A 22959-nucleotide genomic window follows, 5' to 3' on the forward strand; every position below is an offset into this window, starting at 1 on the left:
CAGAAGCAATTGCTAGGTCAAGTCCACTGAAAGCTTAAGCACAACACATTCTCCAAAGACATAACAAATTTTCATACTTTCAGCTTTACAACAGAATATTTAACTGCCCAAATCCAAAGTTACTAGTTTGGTGAGACATATTACTCTTAGTATGACATATTGCAAAGAATATCTGGTAAGCTACTCCCAAAGACTTATTCACTCAAGTGCTCAAGTTTGATCCTTTAAGAGGCAGAGGTTTTTGCTTAAACAAAAAGCACAATTTAAACTTTGCATAATAAAGCATTGCAAATATCTGTGTGCTCTGCATTAACTAATCCACCATTTTAGTTTTCCTTTTAAATACTAACAAAAGCTTTTGTCTCTGAAAACAGGGGAAGAAATGACTGCTGGGTCCACACCTATTTCTAACAAGGCTGCTTCTTTGAATGAGATGACATTAAAAATGTATCCTAATCTCTGTACTCTGAAGGTTTCAGTTTACATTTAATTTGAGGCACAGACAGCAGAAGTTTAATGGTTTAGAACTAGACTGCCACAGATAATTTACAAATCACTACAGCATAACAGATAATTCCATTTTCACTTTCGAAACCTACAGCAAGAATAGCAGGTGGTGCTACAGTTCCAAGATTAGTGGCAAAGTTAAGTGACACTTGCACAGCATGGGTCCTGCCTGAACTCAGCTCTAGAAAATACCATTAGTCCCCCACATTCATAAATCCCATTTAAAAAGAAGTTACAAAACCACTTACAAGTTCCAAAATTACAGTGAGGAAATCAGCTATTCTACAATGTATATGTACTGGCTCTCAGCCAACCTCTGAAAAATAATTGATACTGTTGCCATCACATAAACAGGATACTTTTTATAGGAACAAGAGCAGAGACTTTTTATTGGCCAGCTTTCATTAACTATTGCACACAGCAAAGAGCATGAGATCTGGTGCTTTATTTACCAATTCTTCCTTCTAGTTACAACCTAACATAAACTAGCAACTCCAAAAAGCAGGCAAGAGTGTTTCATGCTTGTTTTAGAAGGAATCTGCTCATGCCATCAGCATAATATGAATTAATGTCTACACTGAAATCTTTGGTTTCTTGGTATGTTAGTCCAAGTGTTTTAATCTATCAAAGACCTTAAATCAATCCACATTCATTCCAATTAAACTTTGAAAAATGAGACTACCAATTTATAATTGCCAGCCTTTGAGGGACATTTAAGGAAAGCTAAATGAATTATAGTTCTTGCAGTATATTCAGATTTAAGGGCCCTTAATTTAATTTTCACTGCTGGGCACAGAAAGCAAGCCAAGTCCTGTCCCAGTGATGGGCAGAATCACACCTGTTAGACTTTGGATTCAGTCAGCAAAAACACTTCCAACACTGAAATGCAGGCGTAGAGAGAAGCACGTACTATAAATTCTCTTTTCAGACACAGAAAATGCTGGGATGCTTTCCCAGAAATTAGAAGGCCAATATGGACAAGGAGAAGGTCCTCAGTGTTTAAACCTCAATTTCAACTCCAGTGAATGAACTACAGTGAGCAGATGTGTAACATTCTGGTCCCATTTTTCACATATCTAGAAGAAAAGCTAGGATTTAAAAACTTTTTGATAATCCTGGAAAAGGGATTTCAGATATTCAAGAAGCTACCAAGAACTTATACAATGCTAAACACCAGGTCATGGTCATTTTGTTTTTGGTTGACTACCTACTAACAAGCCTATCTGGGGACAGCACTAAGTTTTTATCCTGGAGCTTCCTGTTTTTCATGAAGCAAGAGCCCCTTGAGAGGCAGCAACTTCCTGCCTTGTGTTTGCACAGCATGGACACCAAGCAGCCCTGACTGCAAGGGTCTCCTGGTGCCAGTTCTAAGCATTTGCAAAAAAACTAAAAGCTCAGCAGAGCCTCCCAGTGACACAGACACAGCCTAGAAAAACATAGAAGGGAAGGAGCCATAGGCCCTTGACCAACTGTCTTTCCAATTCTAGAAAAAGAAACACAAAAACAAAACCCCAAACTTTTTCTAGAAAAAGCAAAGAACAGCAGGATTTATTTTCCACAGAAATACTGCAAAATCAGCAACACTATTCCAATAAGCAGCTTAAACAGAGCATCTGGATTCACATTTTTTGGAAGCTCACAGTAACACACCTTCCAGGCTCTGATCCAGACTCCCTGTGTAGTCATCACAACGTACACCATAGATCCAGACAAACAGATGAGGCTGTTACCAGAGGGAACATCATTTTCCCAGACACACAAAGCCATTGCACCAATCAGGACAAAACAAAAATTATCAGCTGCCCACCCAAGAAGGATAAACCAGGTAGTCACTGTAAATAAATCCTTAATTCTGGCCTGTAACTTCATCCAACATCAGAATCTTCCCACTTCCTGTTCTTCCACCAAATACTGCTCTAACAAACCACAGTGCAAACCTCACTATCAACAGCTGAAACTTTTCTAAAGGTACCCAGTGAAATTAATTTCTACCTGTAGAATATAATCCCTCAGTGACAATGCACAATAAGATCAGTTTCTCTCTGGAAGTCTTGCCTGTCCCTGGGCTTTCTTTCCATTATTGTTTTGGATGCAGAGCCTTTTACAACACACAGGGCAACTGTGGCATGAAAGTCATTTTCAGACCTTAGAGAAATTTTAGTCTTATAAATTAATTGCAAATATCACTTATTTTGACAAAATACCCCTCTGTTACAATGTCTTTGCACAACTAAAAGCAGGTGCAAGGCTTTTGTTAGTATGAAGACAAGAACACCTGAGCCTCCCCAAGTTTCATTAGTGAAATATGACATTCAAGCCTCTTAAACAAGTGGACAGTCCATCTATAACACATTTATCTGCTGAGAATATTTCTTCTCTGATCAATACTTCCTCCAAATGATAAATGTTTCCTCACAACTGGGGAAGAGCTAACAGAAAGGCTTGAGAACATCCAGGCTGTTTAACACACAGAATTCCCAAAGGTAGGAGAAGGGAGATGCCAGGCTGATAAAGTATGTTTCATATCTTGAATATTCCTTCCCCTCATTTACATCCTACAGTATGGAGGAAATATGCTCTGAAAGTTTAGTGATAGGGTCTGACAGAAAAGCCTCCCAAGATAAGGACACCTGGGGAAGTGAACAAAGCTGCCTAAACAATTAGGCTAATTGCCTTAGAGTTTAATGTATCAGTAATAGGTGCTTTCTTTGCAAGACCTCTCCAGTGCAGCAAGGAGAGCCAGCTGTACACACTGATACCACTATGATAATTTTTAGTCTGCTGCTCACACACTCACTGTATCCTTGGGTTTCTTATCACTGCTTCTGGAGCTCACGTCTCTCATTCAGTAACTCAGAAATGCAAATAGATTTAAATATCAGGTAAGTGCAGTGGATAGAGACCAGACTACTCTAGCTATAAATTCTCCTCAGCAGTCCTGAAATGTAATCAAGAGCACATGACCACAAAAGAGCATGACTGATTCCTGCTTCTGTCACCTCCTCTTGCTTACTCATTAGTTCATCCATGTGTGAACACGCAGAACATAAGGCTTGACAGGTGAAGTGATTAACACAGGCTAATGACACCCCTGGAGAATTCATGCTTAGAATTCCCAGCCATTACCCCACAATAACTAATAACGCTTCTTATTTTTAGTATCTAACATTTGAGGGTGCAAAGAACAACCATGATTCTGAAATGCTGAGCAGGCACTCAGTGCCACAAGCCTGAGACACTTCAGGATTATTTTTCTCTCCCAGGATGTTTATCAGCTCAAAAACAGTCTTATGCATTAGCAGACATGAAAGAGGCCTTATTTGTTAGACACAAGAGACTTAACATCACATTATTAGAAAGGAAAAATAGAAATGAAGTGACATCTGCCAAGGGAAACATCAATGCACCCAGAGAACAGCACCTGTGTAGAACTTGATTTGTGATACTAATCATCAAGCTCAGTATTCTCCTTCAGTAAGCAATGGTGCTGCTTGACAGAAATACCATCAGGTAGCTGAGCTAATCATATTTTAGCAGTTTTTTAATGCTAAATTATCTATATGATATATATAGTGTTGTCTAACTGTTTGGAGACATTCAAATCCTGACCAGACAATTAGCAAAGCCTCTTCCTTAAAGTACTGAACATAAAAGTAGGGAGAATTAACTGATATAATCAGTTTTCACACATAGTGTTCAAGATGAAAGAACATGTGAACACTTAAAATTAACAAAGTTAAATTTGCAAAAGTATTTATGCAACACATGTATGAAAGCAAGAATTTTAAAAAGTCACAGGCAGCTGCATTTGGTTTCCCTGGAAAATAGTAATAAATACCCACCACCTCCAAGATATAATATTTCATTATTAAACTTGACCTTCCAGACTTTTTGGGTCCTTAATATCAACAGAACAGGATGCTGGATTAAAAACAAAAAAGCAGAGTATGCATTGAATTAACTGTGCACACATATGGAAAGGCACTCAGCCATGCTAAGTTTGCCTTAGGGACAGACATCCAACTGCTGTGAATGATCAATACATTCCTCCCCTCCAAAACTATCTGTTGTTTGTGTGAAAAAGTGTTTTTAAGCTTTAGTCATTTGTTTTCAATCTTTTCTAAACTAAGACCTTTTTTTCTATTACTATTGCCAAGGATTTGGGTTTTTTGCCATATTGCTCTAGGTCAAAAAGAAAACAAAATACATAAACTTCAAAAGAAAAAGGGCTTGCAAGCACCTTTGTGCAAAAAACATGCAGTAAATTCCAGCTTGAAAGATCAACATTTTGAAAAGTTATGAAGAGATCAAAACAGGATTTCTAATAGAAACTGCTGCAGGTGCTGAACCTCACATTTATCTTCTAGAGAAATTATGAGAAGGTGGCAAAGAGGCATTTGTCAAAAGACTTGACTGCACCAATACTCTGAAGTACAAGTCTAAAAGATAAGTTTTCTTCTAGCTATAAACCCACTCCAATATGCTCAAAAGTCACCATTTCATTAATGCAAGAGAAAAATCCATAACTTATGAGTGAAGTAGGCAAGAAGGGTTACAGGTGGTTAATCATCTGCTCTGAACATGGAAATACTATAAAGGTATGCTAACTCTGAGGCAATATGTGTATTCACTTACAAAAGTACCTCAGTCCCTATGTAAGAACTTGCAGTGTACAGTAAATAAACCTGTTAATAAAATCTTGCAATAAATAGTATTCAAAGAGGCATATTAGGAAGCAAAGTTACCAAAGTTCCATTAAACATTTAAGCCAAAAATTAGAAATAATAACTCGGGAGCATACATTAAAAAAAAAACAACTTTATTTATTAAGAACTCATCTTTACAGCTATGGTTTACTGAAGAAATTGCATTTGCTCTGCAGCTGTCCAAGCCTGAATTAAGAAAGGAAAAAAGGTCCTGTTCCTCCCATAAGGCTGCTTGTATTGTGACTCACAATAATGTACAATACATCATTGTTCCAGGGTCCACACACGTTTCTTGAGCTCAATTCTTAAACAGTCACCTCTCATAGCATCAAAAGAAATTACAGAGAACTTCAGAAGCTCTGATAATCTTTACTACATTATTAATATGGCCACTTAACCCCCATTCTCACCTTCCAAGCCACCATCTCAGGCCTTCTGCAGTCTGCACACATCACCACTGACTTACCCCAAACAGTAACTCCTCTGTTATCCCCACAAAAGTCCCTCCAGAAAGGGGTGCTTGCCACAAGCTCCACCAGCTACAGAGAGGACCCTCTCAATTACCAAAAATGAAGCATCAATTTATTCTGTGTAAACTGACTGCCCATGACAGATTTTGAGATATAAAACTATCCTATGGACTGGTCTGTATTTTTCGAGAGAGGACCTTGTCAATTACCAAAAAAAAAAAAGCATCAATTTACTCTATGTGTAAACTGACTGCCCAAGACAGATTTTGAGATATAAAACTATCCTATGGATTGGTCTGTATTTTTCATGCACCTACCCACTGATTTTTATCTTTCTTACCCTTATCAAATGAAAGCAAAGACTGCTACAAGTCTGACAAGTCCTCATTTCCCTCAAAATAAATGGCAAGGCCAGACACTAAGCTCTAGGGCAAGGACAGAACTGACAGTCATGCACAGAAGTCTTGGGAGATGTGACAGTCTGCATTTCATGCTGGAATATGGAGTGGGGTACAAAATAACATAGAGGAAGTCTTGGGAACAGAGGGAATACATAAGCAGGGACAGGGAGGATCTGAAATAAACTATATGTCCCAACTGCCTTCAGGATGGTCTGAAGGCTGTTTTCTGCAGAGATCTGCAGCCAAAATTAAGTTTCTTTAGCCTTAAAAGCAGATGTTATCCTTTAAAAATTATTACTAAAGCCAAAGAGATAGATACAGATGCAGATGAAAAAGGCTTCCAGGTACTGAACCTCACAGAATCAAGGTTGAAAGAGACCTTCAAGATGATCTAGTCCAACCACCACCCCAGCACCACCACACTAACCCCCTAAACCATATCCCCCAATCCATATCCAGATGCCTCTTGGACATTTGAGACTGTGACTCCACCAGCTCCCTGGGCAATTTACTCCAGTACCTGACCACTCTTTCAGTAAAAAAAAAAAATGTTTTCTAGTATCTAATCTGAAACTCTCCTGGTGCAACTTGAGGCCATTTCCCCCTCATCTTTTCACCTGAGACATGGCAGAAGAGCCTGACTCCCCCCACACTACAACCTCCTGTCAGGTAGTTAGAGAGAGCAATGAGATCCCCACTGAGCCTCCTTTTCTCCAGAATAAACAGCCTCAGCTCCCTGAGCTGCTCCTTATAAGACATTTTCCAGACCTTTCGCCAACTCTCTTGCCCTTCTTTGGACTTTCCACAACCCTTGTTGGTTTTGGCCATGGATATCTGCTGGGGACAGACTCCAGACTTGCTCTGGAATGACTCCATAACCAGACCCTCAAATCCACTCTTGGACAAGGCTTCTTACACCCATACATGATTTTGAGTTTGACGTTATAGTCACACTGTTGGGTCTTCTGTTCTTCACATCTTTTCTCAAAAGATGGACCAGAAGGGAGCTCATCCTTCTACTGCTTTCATGATCATTTTTCTAGGTTTCTGGGCTATTTGTGGTATTAGGGTTTATGCACTGGATGACCTTAAAAAGGAAGAGTCCCAAACCACGTGTACCTGATTATAAAACACTTTCACATTCCTTGAGACACTAATTTTAGGACAAATAAGGAAAAAAACACAGAATATTAATTCTTTTATGTCACCACATTAGTCATGCTATTTGATAAACTACAGGAAAAAACTTGGTAGTGAAAATGATTTCATGATTTCACTCCTTCCCAATATTTGATTTTTTTCTGTGTTGGGAAAACAATCTTTCAAGAAACTGATGTTCATTTACACCAAGGAGTCTCTGTATTCCCACATGCTTCACCAGCTTGAGATGAGAAGGCAAATGATTAAAAATTGAAGCTGTCATACATAAAGAGATTAATTTTCCTTCAAACCCATGTGTCCTCTGTGTGAGATTTCCCCCAACATGCCGTGAGTTGTTCTTTGCAGAAATAATGCCAGGCTAACACAGCACTTCAACAGAAATGCACTGGGAGAAAGCAGCAGACAGCACTTCACCCACTGAAACACAAAGCAAGTTACCTCTCGTTTGTTTCTCCTGGCAACTTTAAGGAATTCCATAAGGATCTGCAATTGGGCAGCATGGGACTCCTGTAACACAGGAAATAAGGAAGTGTTACTCTTCCATGTACATCAAGAGAAACAAATACTCATTTTACATACAGAAATCCACAGCACAAAAATTACTTTCATTTACAAGTTACCAAGAGGAAAATAGCTTAAGGAGGTTCTAAAAATGGTAGTTTTACTTTATCTCACAGGTCTTAAAGCTCTGTTTGATTCACAACAAGTTATGTGAAGGCAACAGTCCTTGTAACAGTTCTTACTAATAAGCTGAAATGCTTCTTTTTTTCTTTGGCTACTGCACCTGAAATAGATTTTGGAATACAGATTCCTCACAGACTCTTCTACCCTGGAAGATCCCTAGCATCCACTTCATGATCAACGTACTAAAGGATGAAGTATTTATATTAAAACAAAAAACATTTTCCCCAAAATTTACATTTATGCTTACGTAGAAGTTACTGCTGAAGGTTTCTCCAGAGTAAAAGACAACAATAAAGTCACTGATGAAAATAAACCATCCTTTTCTAATATTTTTCATAACAGGTTTTTTACCTTAGCCATCAGCATAGTATTTTCACCCAAGAACTTGACAGGGCACGACAAAGAGAACCACAAGAGGAAAAATATCTAAGACCTATAAAACAGCATTAATATTGCCCTAATCATATCACAGCATTCCAAGTTATTTTTACATTATTTTTTATTTATTATTATTTTATTTATTATTTATTATTAAAGGATTGTAAACATACAGTCAAAAAGAACCAAGACATAGGAGCACACAAAATCCAGGAAAGGAAGAGGGGACAGGGAAAGTAAAGACATTGAATGCAAAAATACTACTTTTCTACAGCTATTTTTTTACTCCTCATGATCTGACAATAATAAGTGTGAAGTAAGTAAAGCTAGACAAGAAAAATGCTTTTAAATTATTCTTTAAATGTCAGGTGTGATTTCACTTTTTAGGCTTAGCGTCCTTGGAAGATATTCATACTCAGAAATACTTATACACTCAGTCATATGCCTTCTTTGCTTCAGCTCTGTCACAAATCATACAAAATGGTTTACAGAGAAAAAAAGTTTTATTCTCTTTTTTCCCCCACCAAAACTTCACTGAACCACAAGAAACATATTTACAAGTCCCCATGCAATAAGGCAACATCACAGTTCTGCCGACAGTCAAGCACATTTTGGGGTTACTTCCTTTCCATCAGAACTACAAGTTGTAAATGTTGATTCTGTAAAAGTGAATAACTTAAGGTATTCCAAATACAACTCTTCCTCACCTGTTTTAAAGCACTGTCAAAATCCACCCTCCTACTCAAAGTTCACTGGGTCAAATTCTGTAATAATCCAGTCTAATTTATAAGGTCTGGTTCTTATAACTTGAAAATGATCACTTGAAATGAACACCATGGAATGGCCAAATACAGGGAGAACTAACCCAAACCAACTACATTTCAGATAAATCATAGGAACAGCTTGCTTCATATTGGCTAAATCTTCAAACCAGCTTCATAAACATGACATCTGAACTTTTCTTTCAAGCATTAAATACTGAAAAAGCCATCAGGAAAGGTGGTCATTCAGATTCTATGGGTTCCAGCAGAACCTAAAGGGTGTGATCCTTTTCACATGCTCACTGTGTTTATTCTTTAATCTATATTCAGGAATTCTTCATCCTTATTACTAAGAAAGATCTGAGATTTACTCGTGCAACAGACAATTAGTAAACTTCTTCACGTGCTTGTCTGTGTTCTGTGAGTAACTTTCTCTTATCCTTTTCTGGTTTCCCTGCTTGTTTATACAACCCTGCCAGCAACAGCATTATAAGCATGTTATGGACATCACAGCTGAAATGTTACTTCACTACAAAGGTCAGCAAAACAGTCACCTTTTAAACACCAAAACACAAGAGAAAATACTGAGCAATTAATTCACCAACAGAATCTTGCTTCCAGGAAAAGGTATCAAAAGGAAAAAAAAACCCTCTAAACACACAGTGTTCATTTAAATGAGAGAAACTGCTTACTGCTTCCAACTGCTTCTTCTTTTGCACCAGCAGCTCCAGCATCAGGTTGACATTGGCTAAGTCAAGATTGTCTTGATCAGTTCCCAACAAATCTTGAATTATCTGCCACCTGTGGCCATTCTAAAAAGAGAACAAGAGATGTGGAAGAGATGGTGAGCCCAAGCCATCCAGGGCTACATAAGCCATCCAACAAAAGCTATTAAAAGCAACACAGCAATATTTCATCTTTGTAAAATTGCAACCCAGTTTTCACGTCTCCAGATTCCCAATTCCGCCATGTGTGCAGGATATGGCTCCTCTGACCTACTGTGGAACTTCTTATCTTATTTGGAATATATTTGTGCTTCATGAAAGCATATTTGCTGCTGCTGGGAAAAGATTATTTCACAGCAACAATTTTATCTGATTTATGCCCCAGCTTCTGAGAACACGTTTCTCTGGAGAGAAAAAAAACCCTCCACATTTATCCAAGCTTAGGTGGATTACATCTGAAATACTGTAATGCACCAATACCTTTTAATTTTTTTAAGATCAAGTAACAGGTAAAACCCTCATGCTAAACTCAAATCAAAGAGGGTGGTATCAGCTTATTTTTTCTACCATCACCTTTCATATTACTCCTCCTAAGTGTAAGGGAAATGTGTAAGCTGGGAAGAAGATGCAGCTCATCAGGTTGATCTCATTTAAACTGCTTGGAGCTGTGGGGGACTCCTCAGACCAAAATACTGCTATACAGCCCATGCTTCCCTGAAGGCTCTTTTCTCCTCTTCTTATCAATTAAAAAAGCAAAAAAAAGGGTATCTTTAGGCACAGGAAAACCAGAATAATAGGTTAATGCTAGCAGCTTTACATCAAAAAGCTTCAGGAACCAACAGGAACAGCTGAGAGGTCTAAAGAACATCTAAGAAACAAAGCTGGATTAAAAAATCATGTCCTAAAAAAGCTATGACACTAAATCAATTTATTTAAATTAGCAAGAACTAGAAATACCATCCAGTCTAAATCAAATATTTTCTCAAGGGCTGTAGCCTTTTTGTATCAAGTACATTAAGAAAAATAAAATATGTAGCAACCATACAGAATGCACAACTTTTCATACAGTGCTCAACAGAACCTATGGAAAACTACTCGGGCCAAAAACTCAATTTCAATCTGCAGTAACTGGGGAAAAACCCATGATTTTTAAGCAAGAGAACAGAATTTGAGACACATTTTAACAGACTATGCACTAGTTAATTGTACTACTGCTAAACTACTCAAATGTTCAAACATGCTTTAACATGACTTCTTAATGAGACCATGACTATTGCATTTGCTGCAATGTGTCTTGGATGACTTCCCTTAATGCTAAAAGTAACAAGGCACATTAAAGTAGGTGCACAGGAGCAACCTTACTCTTTTTATAGATGTCTAGTTTTTATTTGCTGCCAAAAGGTAGACACACCACTGTTTTGGGCATGAAGTCATGGCAGATTGTCCACTTATTGATAGTTATCATACATAGGTGCATCTACAAGCATTGCTTTTAAAGGGTAAAACCAATTTCCAAGAAGCTACTGTATATGCCTTCAGGTCACTTGTGTGCACTTCAAACCAGATCTGGTTTATGCATATTTTATATTAAACATGGTATATGCATATTTTATAATGAATATAAAAATTTACTGTGAGTAAACCAATGAATCTTTAAAGAATGCTCTTTTCAAACACTGACAGCACCAGCTTCTGCAACACAGCCCTTAAATTCATACCATTTTAATATAAGCTTTTAAAAACAGGTGCTCCATGATTTTTAATATTATTTTGCAATCTTATTTATGAATTACAAAAGACAAAGATGTCAAACATAGCAGGTCAAACATCCAAGTTTTTTGGCTCATGTCATATATTCTTTTTGATCATATTGCACCAGAGCATCCACAGGTGCTGATGAACTGAGGACACAGATCCTGCTCTGATTCTGTGACATGAAGCATATCTAGATGATACCCAGGCAGTTATGTGGCATCTGAACCAGAACACCAGACTCCAAATGCATCTTTCTCCCTCTTGTGGTTGGTATCAGCATCCCTCCAGTTTCCTGATGGAACACAGCTTCTCACATGTGATCAGACGAGCCCGTGGCACTCCTAATCATTCACTGCTCTCATTGTAGCTGTAATTTCCAACACTCAACAAAAATTATTACCTTTAAACAAGTGTACTTCCATGGGCAGTTTCCCAGATTATATGCAATACATCAAAGGACACTTGCCTATGCTAACACAGCTTCTCTCTGCACATATTGCTGGCGGGAAGAACAGGAGTTAACAAGGTAGAAGGGATCTACTGCCACTGATATTGGTATTATTCCCTCTTAAAGCAAGTTAAAGCATCAGCTCAACAGTGCAATCTCTTGTCAGTTAAGTCATGTAATTACAAATGCTGTACAGAATCATTAAATATATATAAAGTAAAAAAGTTGGAACATACGGTGCTACTCACTGAATGGTCCAGTTTGAGTCTTTTCTCCTCAGATCTTTGCTTCTGTTTAAGAATTAATTCATTAACTAAAAAATATAAATAAGATGTCAAAGAGATGGATTTAAAGTTCACCAAACCAGAATATACGAATGTATTTACTTTAGTTATTAATTCCACAGCAAGATGTTTATCAGTAATTAAAACAGATGTCTCCACTTTTTTCCATTACCACTTTATTCCTTGGTAGTTTTTTCTAACTTATATAAAGATTTTTTTAAAAAGTCATCAATACAAAGCCTACACATTCTCCAAATTTATTCAGTTCCTTTTCCTAAACACCCATGGTTCCTCGAGAAAGCTTTTAAACTCCAAGGCAAAAGTATATCACAGAAGAGTATGAGGGAGATAAATCAGGTAATGTTCTATTACAGGCCAAAAATTAAGCACAGCTGAATAGAACAACTTTTTCTTTGAATTATGTGCATTTATAAAGATATATTTTGCTATAATTTAATTTTACACCAATCTAGAGAATGCAAAGAGAAAGATAACTTCAACCTTTTGCACACATATACACACAAGCTCTTCCCCCTCCAACGCATACCTCAAATCCCTGGACACAGAGGTATGGAAACACTCTTTGGCCCAACATGTACTCCAAGCCCTGCCTCAGCACCATCTCCAGCACAATATGATTAGGTCTAAATCAGGATGCCCATTTCTGAAGCATTCCTTGGCTACTGTGGCTTTTCAGACATTTATTATTAAATGGGTATCACAGCGCATGAAATCCACATTTGCTCTAATATGGTATTTTACACTGCAATGTGTTTAATTTTTTCTCCACAAAACTAAATTTTAAACTATATTTTCACCTAGCAACATGTACTCCCTCTTTAAGAGGCAATTAGGATTGCATATAGGTATATCTATGAATATTTTCTCTGTATCTAATTTACACCTACATCCATCACGTGGGCCTCACTACTGCAGCCAAAATAGCACAGTATCTAATACAGCCTCCACCCTTTCAGTGTCCAAGCTTTGTAAACAGGGCCTGTTCTTTATTACTAGGCAGACAAGAGTGCAAGAAAATAAAAGTAAAGAGATTCACATCTCTAGCCATAAGAAAAACAGCTTTGCTTTTCACAGTATGGAAACAGCAGCAAGTTAATCTCACTACTGTCACTAAGCACACAGAACTGCTGGAGGCAGTGCAGTATTAACAATTTATAGTACTAACCTTTTTTATATAAAAATGACAACCAAGGGGCTGATATTTGGATTTTATTTTATTTTCAACATCCAGAAGACTGTAATTCACAGGACAAATTTACAAGTGCCTGCATTCCTTAACAACTAAGATGTTTCTCAGGCAAGGAAGCCTAAAGCTCACCAACATCCTGAAGACTAATTTAAAATAATTTACAGGACAAATTTACAAGTGCCTGCCTTCCTTAACAACTAAGATGTTTCTCAGGCAAGGAAGCCTAAAGCTCACCTAAGAAGTTGGGATAAAGATGATCTATATTGTCCACAACATAGTTGCATTTGGGACATCTGTTATTGTCCTCCAGGCTCTGGTGAATACATTTATAGCTGTTCAAAAACAAAAAACAAGAAACAAAACAAGTGAGCCCACATGAAGGAACAAAACAGAAGCACAAGGTAAATAATACCAGTCTTAGACAAGGTGCATTGTTTGTGTTGCCAGCTAACAACTGTGCTGCCAAGAACCTACAGTGGAGTCAAAATGTTCCAGTGTTTGAACTCAGAGTGTGCTACAGCAGAAAGCAAAGATTTCTGGCAAGGATTACAAAATTTGGTCAAGTGCTTCACTCTTAATTCCCCGAGGATTACTGCAATGTGGATACTCCAGCCACAATACCATCTCAAATTCATGCTCCCCACCACTTCCACAGGTAGAGGTAGCAAACAGATTGAATTACTCAGAAGAAACTCTGATTAGCTGAATACTTAGCAATCAACATTAAAAGCATTTTAGGTAATTGAGCAGAGGAAACACCTTCACCAACTTCTCATATTTCCCCCCACAGCTGCTTTTCTCGCTATCAGTGACTTCAGAGGTGCTCACTCTTGAATTGAGGGAGTGAGGAAGGAGAAGATGCACTTTGACATCAGGTTTAAGCATCCCACTAAGAGCCTGCTTGATGTCAGCTCCTGATAGACACCAGATGGTAACGTTGCTCCACTCCTTCTAAATAAAGGTATTTCAGTGTTTCTCATCTTGGCCCTCTAAAAAGTTACAGGTCACAGGGCTAAAGTGTTACCACAGAGGGCACAAAATCGGCTGCTATCTTACCTGTTACAAATCAAAACTCTTCTGAAAGTTACCTGAACCTGCTGCTTGAGAAAGTACTTTGTACAACTATATTATTACTTCTTACAAGGTTTATTTCTAATTAGCAGACACCATAAGAGTATGTGTAAGTAACAGACAGGACACAGTAGGATATCATGGTTCAACATTTAAACCAATTCCTAAAGGAGAAGTAGCAAGTGGTTCCAGAAATGCCCCTAGAGGGTTCTTGCACTTCTCCATGAAACATTTGCTCCTCATCAGCCAGAGATAACACACTGAAAAAATAAGTGGGACCAGGGCAATTCAATACAACAGGAAAGCCTGAAGCATATCCTGTCTTACAAGGTTTAAAATAATTGCAATATACAATGTACAAGCCACTTCAAACTGTGCACAGTCTTGCACAAAGGCAAGGAGGAGCTGCCAGCATTGCTCTCAACACCTCTATAGAGGTGATGCCAACAGAGGTAAATTAACAAACTGTTCTGACTCTGGATAGTGTTACCAGCAGTTCATGAACATTCTATTTCTTTACAGAGGAAATATGGTGGCACAGAACTATTTCTTAAACATACTTGGATTTTTTTCTTTTTAATTTAACAAGTATCCGTCTTTTAAAAATTTATTTCGACCTCCTTCAGTGTAGGGACAGAAGACTGACAGAAAAGAAACTCAGAATAAAAGGGAATCACAGCAACACCTGTCTGCACATGCTGTGAGAGATGGACATTTTATACACGACAAGCAACCAAGTATTACCAGAAGCTGTGTCCACATTTCGTCATGTAGGCTTCTTCAATCATATCAAAACAGATGGGGCTGAAAAGAAAGCAAAACAAAAATCAGAAAGATGTATTTTTTTATGCTGAAATATGAAGAAAAGAATTATTAACTCAAAGCAACTACCTAATTACGCTTAGGTAATAATCTCCTCTATGTAAAATGAAAGGACCTACTAGAGCAACAGCAACCAAGCAGTATAAAGATCAAAAGGGCAATCCACAGTTCTTTGAACTCTGAATGATACTGCAGTTTGCTACAATTAGAAACCAGTAAGTGTTCACCCTTAAGCTCTTAACACCTGCAGACAACCCAAACAATGCCAGAGAATCTTCAACAAGCCAGGCTGCAGAAGAACCTTCCAACGATTTATAAATTATACCAAAACTAGTATCTTCTTTTTTTTTTTTCCAGCCAATAGCTATGTATAATTTTTAAAAGTGGCACGAAGAGGCAGAGCAGATCAGCAATAACAATGATGTCATGAGAACAAGGACTAATAAATGGGTGGAGAAGGTGCAAACGGGGGGATGTGCCTGCAGAGCACTGCCAGGGTGGGGGCTGCAGGAGAGCAAGATGAAACCAATAGGCAGCAGGTGATCCAAAGGCAAAGATGGGAAAGGTGGAATAACCAGCTAGAGACCAGAGCACAGCCAGCTCTCTGTGAGGGATCGCCAAGAACCAAGCAGGGACCTGAAGAGAAGGATGTGCTAGCAAGCAGTGCTCCACAGGAACCTGAGCACAACAAGAGACAGGAATCCAGTGAGATGGGCAGGGGAAGAAACCTGGCTCCTCTGTCTGTGACATGTTTGAAAGGAAAATGAAACACAAATGAAAGGAGAGGAAAGCTGCTTCCATCGTACTTCCAGTGACTCCTGTGGCTGCTCTCCCTGATATCTGGTGGGATTTGCTGCCACATACATACTGATCCCCAGGTCTTGCCAGCCATCCAGCAAGATGCCATGGGCAGCAACATCACAATTCTGCACATAACACATGGATCAGCTGGGTCACAAGCTTCAGCTCGTTTTCAATGCCTTACAGAGATCCAAATGCTCTCCTCTCACTCCCTCAAGTCCACACCAGTCCTCATTCCAAGAGGCTTTCACCAGCACTTGTTTTCTTCAGAAACAACCTCCTCCCACCTTCTGCCAACAAGAAAGTTCTCACCGAAGGAGCTGTTAATAAACTGTTAACAACTTCTGCAAAGCAGGAATCTTTTTTGCATCCAAAACTCAGATCAGACTGAAAAAGCAGTGCTTGTCTGAGCAGGGGAGGGGAGCATCTCCACAAAAGGCATTCCCCATTCTGTAATCTATTTTAGAGTATACTAAAATATCCTCTATATACGTATAGCTGTTACCCCATTAGAAAACAAATCTTTAAAAAGGCAGGAGAGGAAACACCTCCTAAATACTTTTTAATCCATAGATGTGAAGCTGTGATGCTAATGCAAGCCCCTGCTCTGAATCACCATACTGTAAAACACAGCTATCCTGAAAGGTTTGTCCAGCCTAACATACAAGCCAGGTTGTCCTAAATATTCCACCAAATGACCTGTACAAACACAACAGAAAGGCAAACAAAACAAACCAGAATGCTACTCTCTGAACCAACTGAGCCATGTCAAGAGAGGCCTCAAGATTAATTAATATACACCTGTCCCTCTTCCACCCTGACAGACCTTCTTCTACACTTGTCTTGAGTAGCACCAACTTCTGGAGTCCAAGTCAATTTTTTCAAGTTATTTAGTTTCAAGGCACTGTTTAGTCAGAATAAATCACAAACTCAGCCAGCATGGGCTGATTATTAGCAGGAGGTAAGGTGTCTCTGAATTCTGTTAGCTGGACTTTAAAAGAGAAGTCAAAGACTTGGGTTTAGATGAGTATCTAAGGGTAGTTTCTCCCCACTGGCACTGGTGATGAACAGTTTAACTTCTTCACCTTCTTCCATTCACACTGTACAACTGAGGTGTGTGCTCTGCCATGCTAGAAACTGCTATTCCCCACAGGGCCAGAGGTGATGCTCCCAATGCTCTGCAGCAATCAACAAGGCTGTAATGTTCCTCTGTCTGCAGGAGAACATCACAAATCAGAGCTAAAATAGGAAGATTACCTCCTAACATGCCAGGCACACGAGATCACTGCTCCCAAACTACTCCTTCATACCAGTTTGACTGGAGAAGTGACAGAGCCAAAATAGTTGAGAAAAAGCAATCTGAGCCAACAAATAGAGCTATTCAGTACCAGGGACATCATTAAAGGTACTGAAGTTTCCATCAAGAACTCCTTCCCCTGAAATGCTCCCTGATTTACAAGTGGAAACAAGATTGATATATTTTAATATATACTGAAGCCAAGCTGACTGCAACACGTGAAAGTTGCTACACAACAGCTGTTTGAAGCTAACCTAACACAAAGGGAAAGTTAAGAAAGAAGTGGAGTGATGGGGACTTGCAACATATTACAGTTTGTAGTGTACACTGCAACAGGGAAGCAGAAGTATGGTGAAATCAAGGCCTCTGTGCATGAGCTGACTTATTGTCTACTTGTCTTAAGCAGCAGTCTGGTTAAAAGGATGCAAATAACTTCAGCAAGTCAAAAATGTCACTGATCTCTGGGAAATAAGGCATCAGTACCTAATAAACACTATTTTTTTTCATCCAGCACTGCAAAGGTTTACCATTCTTTCTCTGCAGGGCAGACCTCAAACATTTTAAACATCTACTTTAATCAAGTTCATAGCTCTAAGTTTTACCAGTTGTTTTCCAGGCACCTCTCAAGAGTGCTAATGTCACCCCACTGCTACACAAACACCTAGCTGAAGTGGTCACTATGATATTTAAACACACTTCAACAGCAAACAAGATTTATTATAGTACCTGCCTCCTATTCAGCTCCCCTCTGGTCTAATCAGAGACCAGGACTTGCTGCAGGCTCTGTCCTTCCCATGGAAGGTGGCCAGGTTAAAGATCCACTCACTATATAGCTCTAATATAACAACAGGTAGTAAGTACTCCTTGTACATGGTATGTGAACAGCTTGCTTGCTGTGTTTTTAGTTTGTGACTTCAGGGCAAATTTGCAATATTCCTTACTAAAATTGCTTTCCAGACCACAAAAATGGGAACAACCACACTCAGCCCATGCCTGGATTAACAGGTAACCAGGTGAGGAAAGAACTGGTTTTGAAAACCCATGAACCTGCAAGTCCAGGTGGCATACAGCCCTTATCACAGCTGAGCTGTGGCACTGGGTGCTGAACTCCAGATCATGCAACACCCCCTCTTCCACACATGATTTGTGCCAGAGCTCAGAAACAAGGACTGGCATGAAGCAGCCACTGAAAAGACAGCTAAGAGCCACTCCATCCAGGAAGCCAAGCAGATAGTAACTGGTTTTAAAGATGTTTAGTCAACCACTCATTGGGAGGGCAAACACAAGGCCTGGGAAAACCAAGCAATTACACTGCAGAGCAGCAGAAAATCACCTGATTAGAGAAGTCCCTTTTCAGACACTCTCCAGGCAAGTGGAAAGACACCTGGCTACAAAAGCAGCACAAAAATACCTTCATATTCTGCAGCCTGCACTAAGAGAAACAAAGTTTTCCCTTTTATTATAAAGTTGTCCACTAAGTCAGACCTACCTGCAGTCCTGACTGGAGTTGCACATTTCCAGGTGACACAGACCACAAACAGGAGACATTTGCAAACTCCTGAGCATGCACTTGCTAAACATTTCACAACCCAAAGCAGCAATACATGACAATGTTTACTCTAGAGCCTCTGCCTCACTTGAGACAATGTTTCAAAAGAAACAGGCAGGGAGGTCTCACACATTAACATTACTGAGGAAATTTGCACTTGCACCTTGATGTTCAAAACTCATCTAAACTTCTTTACTCTTTCCCACCTTCCACCTGGTACAGGCATAATCTACCACTGAGTTTACAGCTGTGGCTAAAAGCAACTCACAGCTCATGTTCAGAAAAATTATCAAGTGCTCTCTGCAGCTGGCAGCATCTTGAACTATCTTTACAGAGGCAAAAAGGGCATGGGGGAAACTTCAGTTTCTCACATTGAGATATGTAAAGCTTGTTTAAATCAATTATTTAAACAAACACACACCTGCCTTCTTGGACATTGCTCAAAACTCCAGAGCTGCCCAGTTTGGTTTATTTCTACATAACTGTATTGCTAACTCAAATAAAGAAAATGGATACTGTTATTTGAAGCTAGAACAATAATAAGTAAGAACAAGCCCGTTAACCCACAGAAATATAGAGCAGTGAAAAACCCAAGTTAACTATAATCGTTGTCTGCTCTTAAAGCTTCTGACCCGCACTTCAGTGTGCTCAGTGTGGCTCTTGTAAATACTAAGAGAAGACATTTTGCCCTGAGTACTACTGGGCTGATTTCTTTCCTCTCACTTGTTCAGTCAGTAGTGCTTCTCAATGAGGAGAAAACAACTAATTACAGGTTCTCCTTGAAGCATGCACACTCCTTACCTGCAGAAAAAAAGCAAGAACCTCAGCTTTCTGAACCATCTAAAAATACATCAAGCCTACAAATTGGTTATGGGTGTAATTTCCTTTCCAAACCCCTCATTTTTACAACAGCCAACAAAATAGGAAATAAGAGCTGACTGGAAAGGGCAGGGAGCCATGCTGGCAGAACTCTACTGCCAGAGTGTAAGAGAAGAGGGAACAGAGGAGAATGGGCACTTGTAACTGTGTTCATACCCTATCACCAGAAAACCTGTGAACAACCCAGCTCACACCAAGAGCTCTTAAATCCACCCAACATGGCCTAGAACCAGAGCAGGGCATCAGCTGATGACAGCTGTCCTCTCATTCCCATTCTGCTACTGAGCAAACTACTAACTACAGTAACAAGCAGTAATTTTTGACTACTGCTTATTCCCAACAAGAATTACTTAGTTTTTTCTGCCACTAACTTCTTAACAGCTTCAGGTATTCATTTCAGTAGCAAAGGTATTTCCTATCAACTCTGCTAAACACTTTACGAGCTGTAAAGTTAAGCCTGCAGGGTTCTGAGACAATACCTGTCCTCTGGGAGATGCCTCGCCTCCAATCCTCACCTGTAAGTTAGAGCTTATGTTAGAGCTGTCAAAATCATCTTGGAAGCTGTGGCCCACTTATAATCTTCTTTTTTTTTTTACTATTTCCTTTCCATACATGACTTGCCTACAAGTTGATCTTTCTCCCACTACCTCTTCCCTGTTTGCCTTTCTCTCTAAGGACCTAACTTTACTTCCTGTTCTCACATTTTAGCACATCCAGCCAGCTACAAAAATCAAACCTACTTCTTATGTTGGAAGGTTTGAAACCCACCAGCAACAGGTTCTCTCCAAAACTGCAAATTACCAACAGTTCTCAAACCATGGGCCTTAGTTTGCCAATTGCATTGAAAGGTAATTTCCAGCCATGAGCTACAGCTGGATGCTAGAACACAACATCTGAAAAATGTTTAAACCATCACAGAAGAAATCCCCTACTGATCTGGCTTTAGGTGCCTGCCTGACACAAAACTTATTGCTGTTTCAAACCAGACAACCTTTCCCAGCAACACAGGCAAACCAAGGCAGCTTTGCTGGAGCTAACAACGATCATGAGGCTCCTTGGAGTCCCATCCACAGAGCCACTTAATCCTTTGCTGAATCCTCTTCCCAAGATGAGAGGGCTCCAGACCACTCGAGGTCACACTGTCCAGGAAAACAAACTTTCCCACCAACACAGGCAAACCAAAGCAACTTTTTCTGGAGCTAACAACGATCATGAGGCTCCTTGGAGTCCCATCCACAGAGCCACTTAATCCTTTGCTGAATCCTCTTCCCAAGATGAGAGGGCTCCAGACCACTCGAGGTCACACTGTCCAGGAAAACAAGGCAGTTGCTATGTTGTCAGAAAGCTGTGAGGAAACATCTCCTTCTGCAGGGCCTTTCCAACAACCTGGGTGCACTCAAGGAGGAACCTGCCAGGAATAAGCTGATTTTGCTTAAAAATAGAGAGGGTGGAGGCAATGCTGCTACACAGGGCCAAAACCAGACAAAATCAGATAATCAGTTAGGTTGGAAAGGACCTCTGAGATCATCAAGTCCAACCTATGACCCCACACCATGTCAACTAGTGGTGTCAACTAGCTGAGTGCCATGTCCAGTTATTCTCTGAATTCCTCCAGGGAAAATGACTCCACCACCTCCCTGGGCAGCCCATTTCAATATATAATCAACCCTTCTAAAAAGAAGTCCTTCCTAACAACCTAAACCTCCCCTGGCGCAGCTTAAGGCTGTGTCCACTTCTCCTGTTGTTAGCCATCAGAGAGGAAGAGTCTGATCCCCGCCTGGCAGCAACATCCTGTAACAAAGTTCTAAAAAGTGATAAAGTCCCCCACCCCAGCCGCTTCTCCTCCCTAGGCTACCCATCTCCCCTCCCAGCTGGTCCTGGTGCTCCAGCCCCTTCCCCTTTCTGGACCCGCTCTAACAGCTCCATGTCCTTCCCGAACGGAGAGGCCCAGAACTGGACACAGCACTGGAGGAGTGGCCTCACCAGAGCCCAGCACAGGGACAATCACTTCCCCAGCCCTGCTGGCTTCGCTATTTCTGACAGAGAGAGGCACAAAAGAGGGAAAACCCCAAAGCCACAATCCCCGGAGGGCAGCAGCCGTTCCAGCGCCAGCAGGGGCTGCCGGCTGCTCCCTCCTCCCGCCTCAATTCCACACTCGCCAGGCTTCCCGACGGCATGGCGGCGCCCCGGCTTCCCCCCACCCCCCGCGCCGCATATCGCGACATATCGCGCTCACCACACGAAGTCGTTGCTCTTGTCCTCGTAGGAGTTGATGAGCCCGTTGCAGAGCGGCGTGAGCAGCGGCCTCTTCCTGCCGCCGCCCCCCGGCGCCGCCGAGGAGCCGCCGGGGCGCGCCGCCCCCGCCGCCAGCCGGGCCAGCCCCGCGCCCGACCCCGACACGGCGGCCGCCACCAGCACGGGCCGCGCCGCGGCGCCGCCCGAGGAGGACGAGCCGGGGGCCATGGCCGCCGAAGAGGAGGAGGAGGACGAGGACGAGGAAGAGGAGGAGGATGAGGCCGGTGTGGCGGCGGGCGGCACGGCGGGGTGCGGCGGGCGGCTGCCCGACATGCCGAGGCCGGGCCGGGCCGGGCGGAGCGGCCTCAGCGCATCCCCGTGCGCGCAGGGGAGAATAAAGTTCCTTCAAAGAAAAAAAAAAAAAAAGAAAAGGGGGGGGGAGGGGGGGGAAAAAAAAAAAAAAAAAAAAAAAAAAAAAAGAGAAGGGATGCCTAGAGAAACATTAAGGAAAGGAAAAACTCTGCTTGTCCATGCTTGAAATCTCCATTCTCCTACCTGGCAAGTCTCTCCTTATCCGCTGAACTCTGCTCATCATCAGACCTAAAAATAAAATTAGCCAGCTAAGCTAAAAATGGAAAAAAAGTTGAAAGAAATGGAAAAAAAAAAATGGAAAGATGGACTAGGAAACCCAGCCTAGGGACAGGTCTGTTTTGCAGAGCAATTCCATAAAATAAAACCGTCATTAGTTTGCAACATTCTACATTAAATTGGTGCCTGATGTGTTGGAGTTTCAAAACATTTTCTGAGGCTGTGAC

The 22959-nt window shown here is 40.6% G+C and overlaps 1 protein-coding gene across 2 annotated transcripts in view; it reads right to left on the minus strand.

Annotated features, from left to right (window-relative positions):
- Positions 1-22605, minus strand: part of COP1 (COP1 E3 ubiquitin ligase) — a 124406-nt gene extending 101801 nt beyond the window's left edge. Inside the window, exons 1-6 of one of the 2 annotated variants that reach the window (XM_039730279.1) lie at positions 22146-22605; positions 15306-15365; positions 13725-13822; positions 12245-12309; positions 9761-9880; positions 7684-7752 (exon numbers count right to left, since the gene is read on the minus strand). In XM_039730279.1, the coding sequence (XP_039586213.1) occupies positions 7684-7752; positions 9761-9880; positions 12245-12309; positions 13725-13822; positions 15306-15365; positions 22146-22477 (744 nt within the window). In that variant the 5' untranslated portion in view covers positions 22478-22605. Of the gene's footprint in view, positions 1-7683; positions 7753-9760; positions 9881-12232; positions 12310-13724; positions 13823-15305; positions 15366-22145 lie in introns of both variants that reach the window. The other variant, XM_039730278.1, reaches the window with a different exon arrangement.
- Positions 22606-22959: the final 354 nt, after the last annotated feature.

This window comes from Passer montanus, unplaced genomic scaffold, assembly GCF_014805655.1.
Source record: "Passer montanus isolate IOZ18808 unplaced genomic scaffold, ASM1480565v1 scaffold71, whole genome shotgun sequence".
In the NCBI taxonomy this organism is placed as follows: Eukaryota; Metazoa; Chordata; class Aves; order Passeriformes; family Passeridae; genus Passer; species Passer montanus.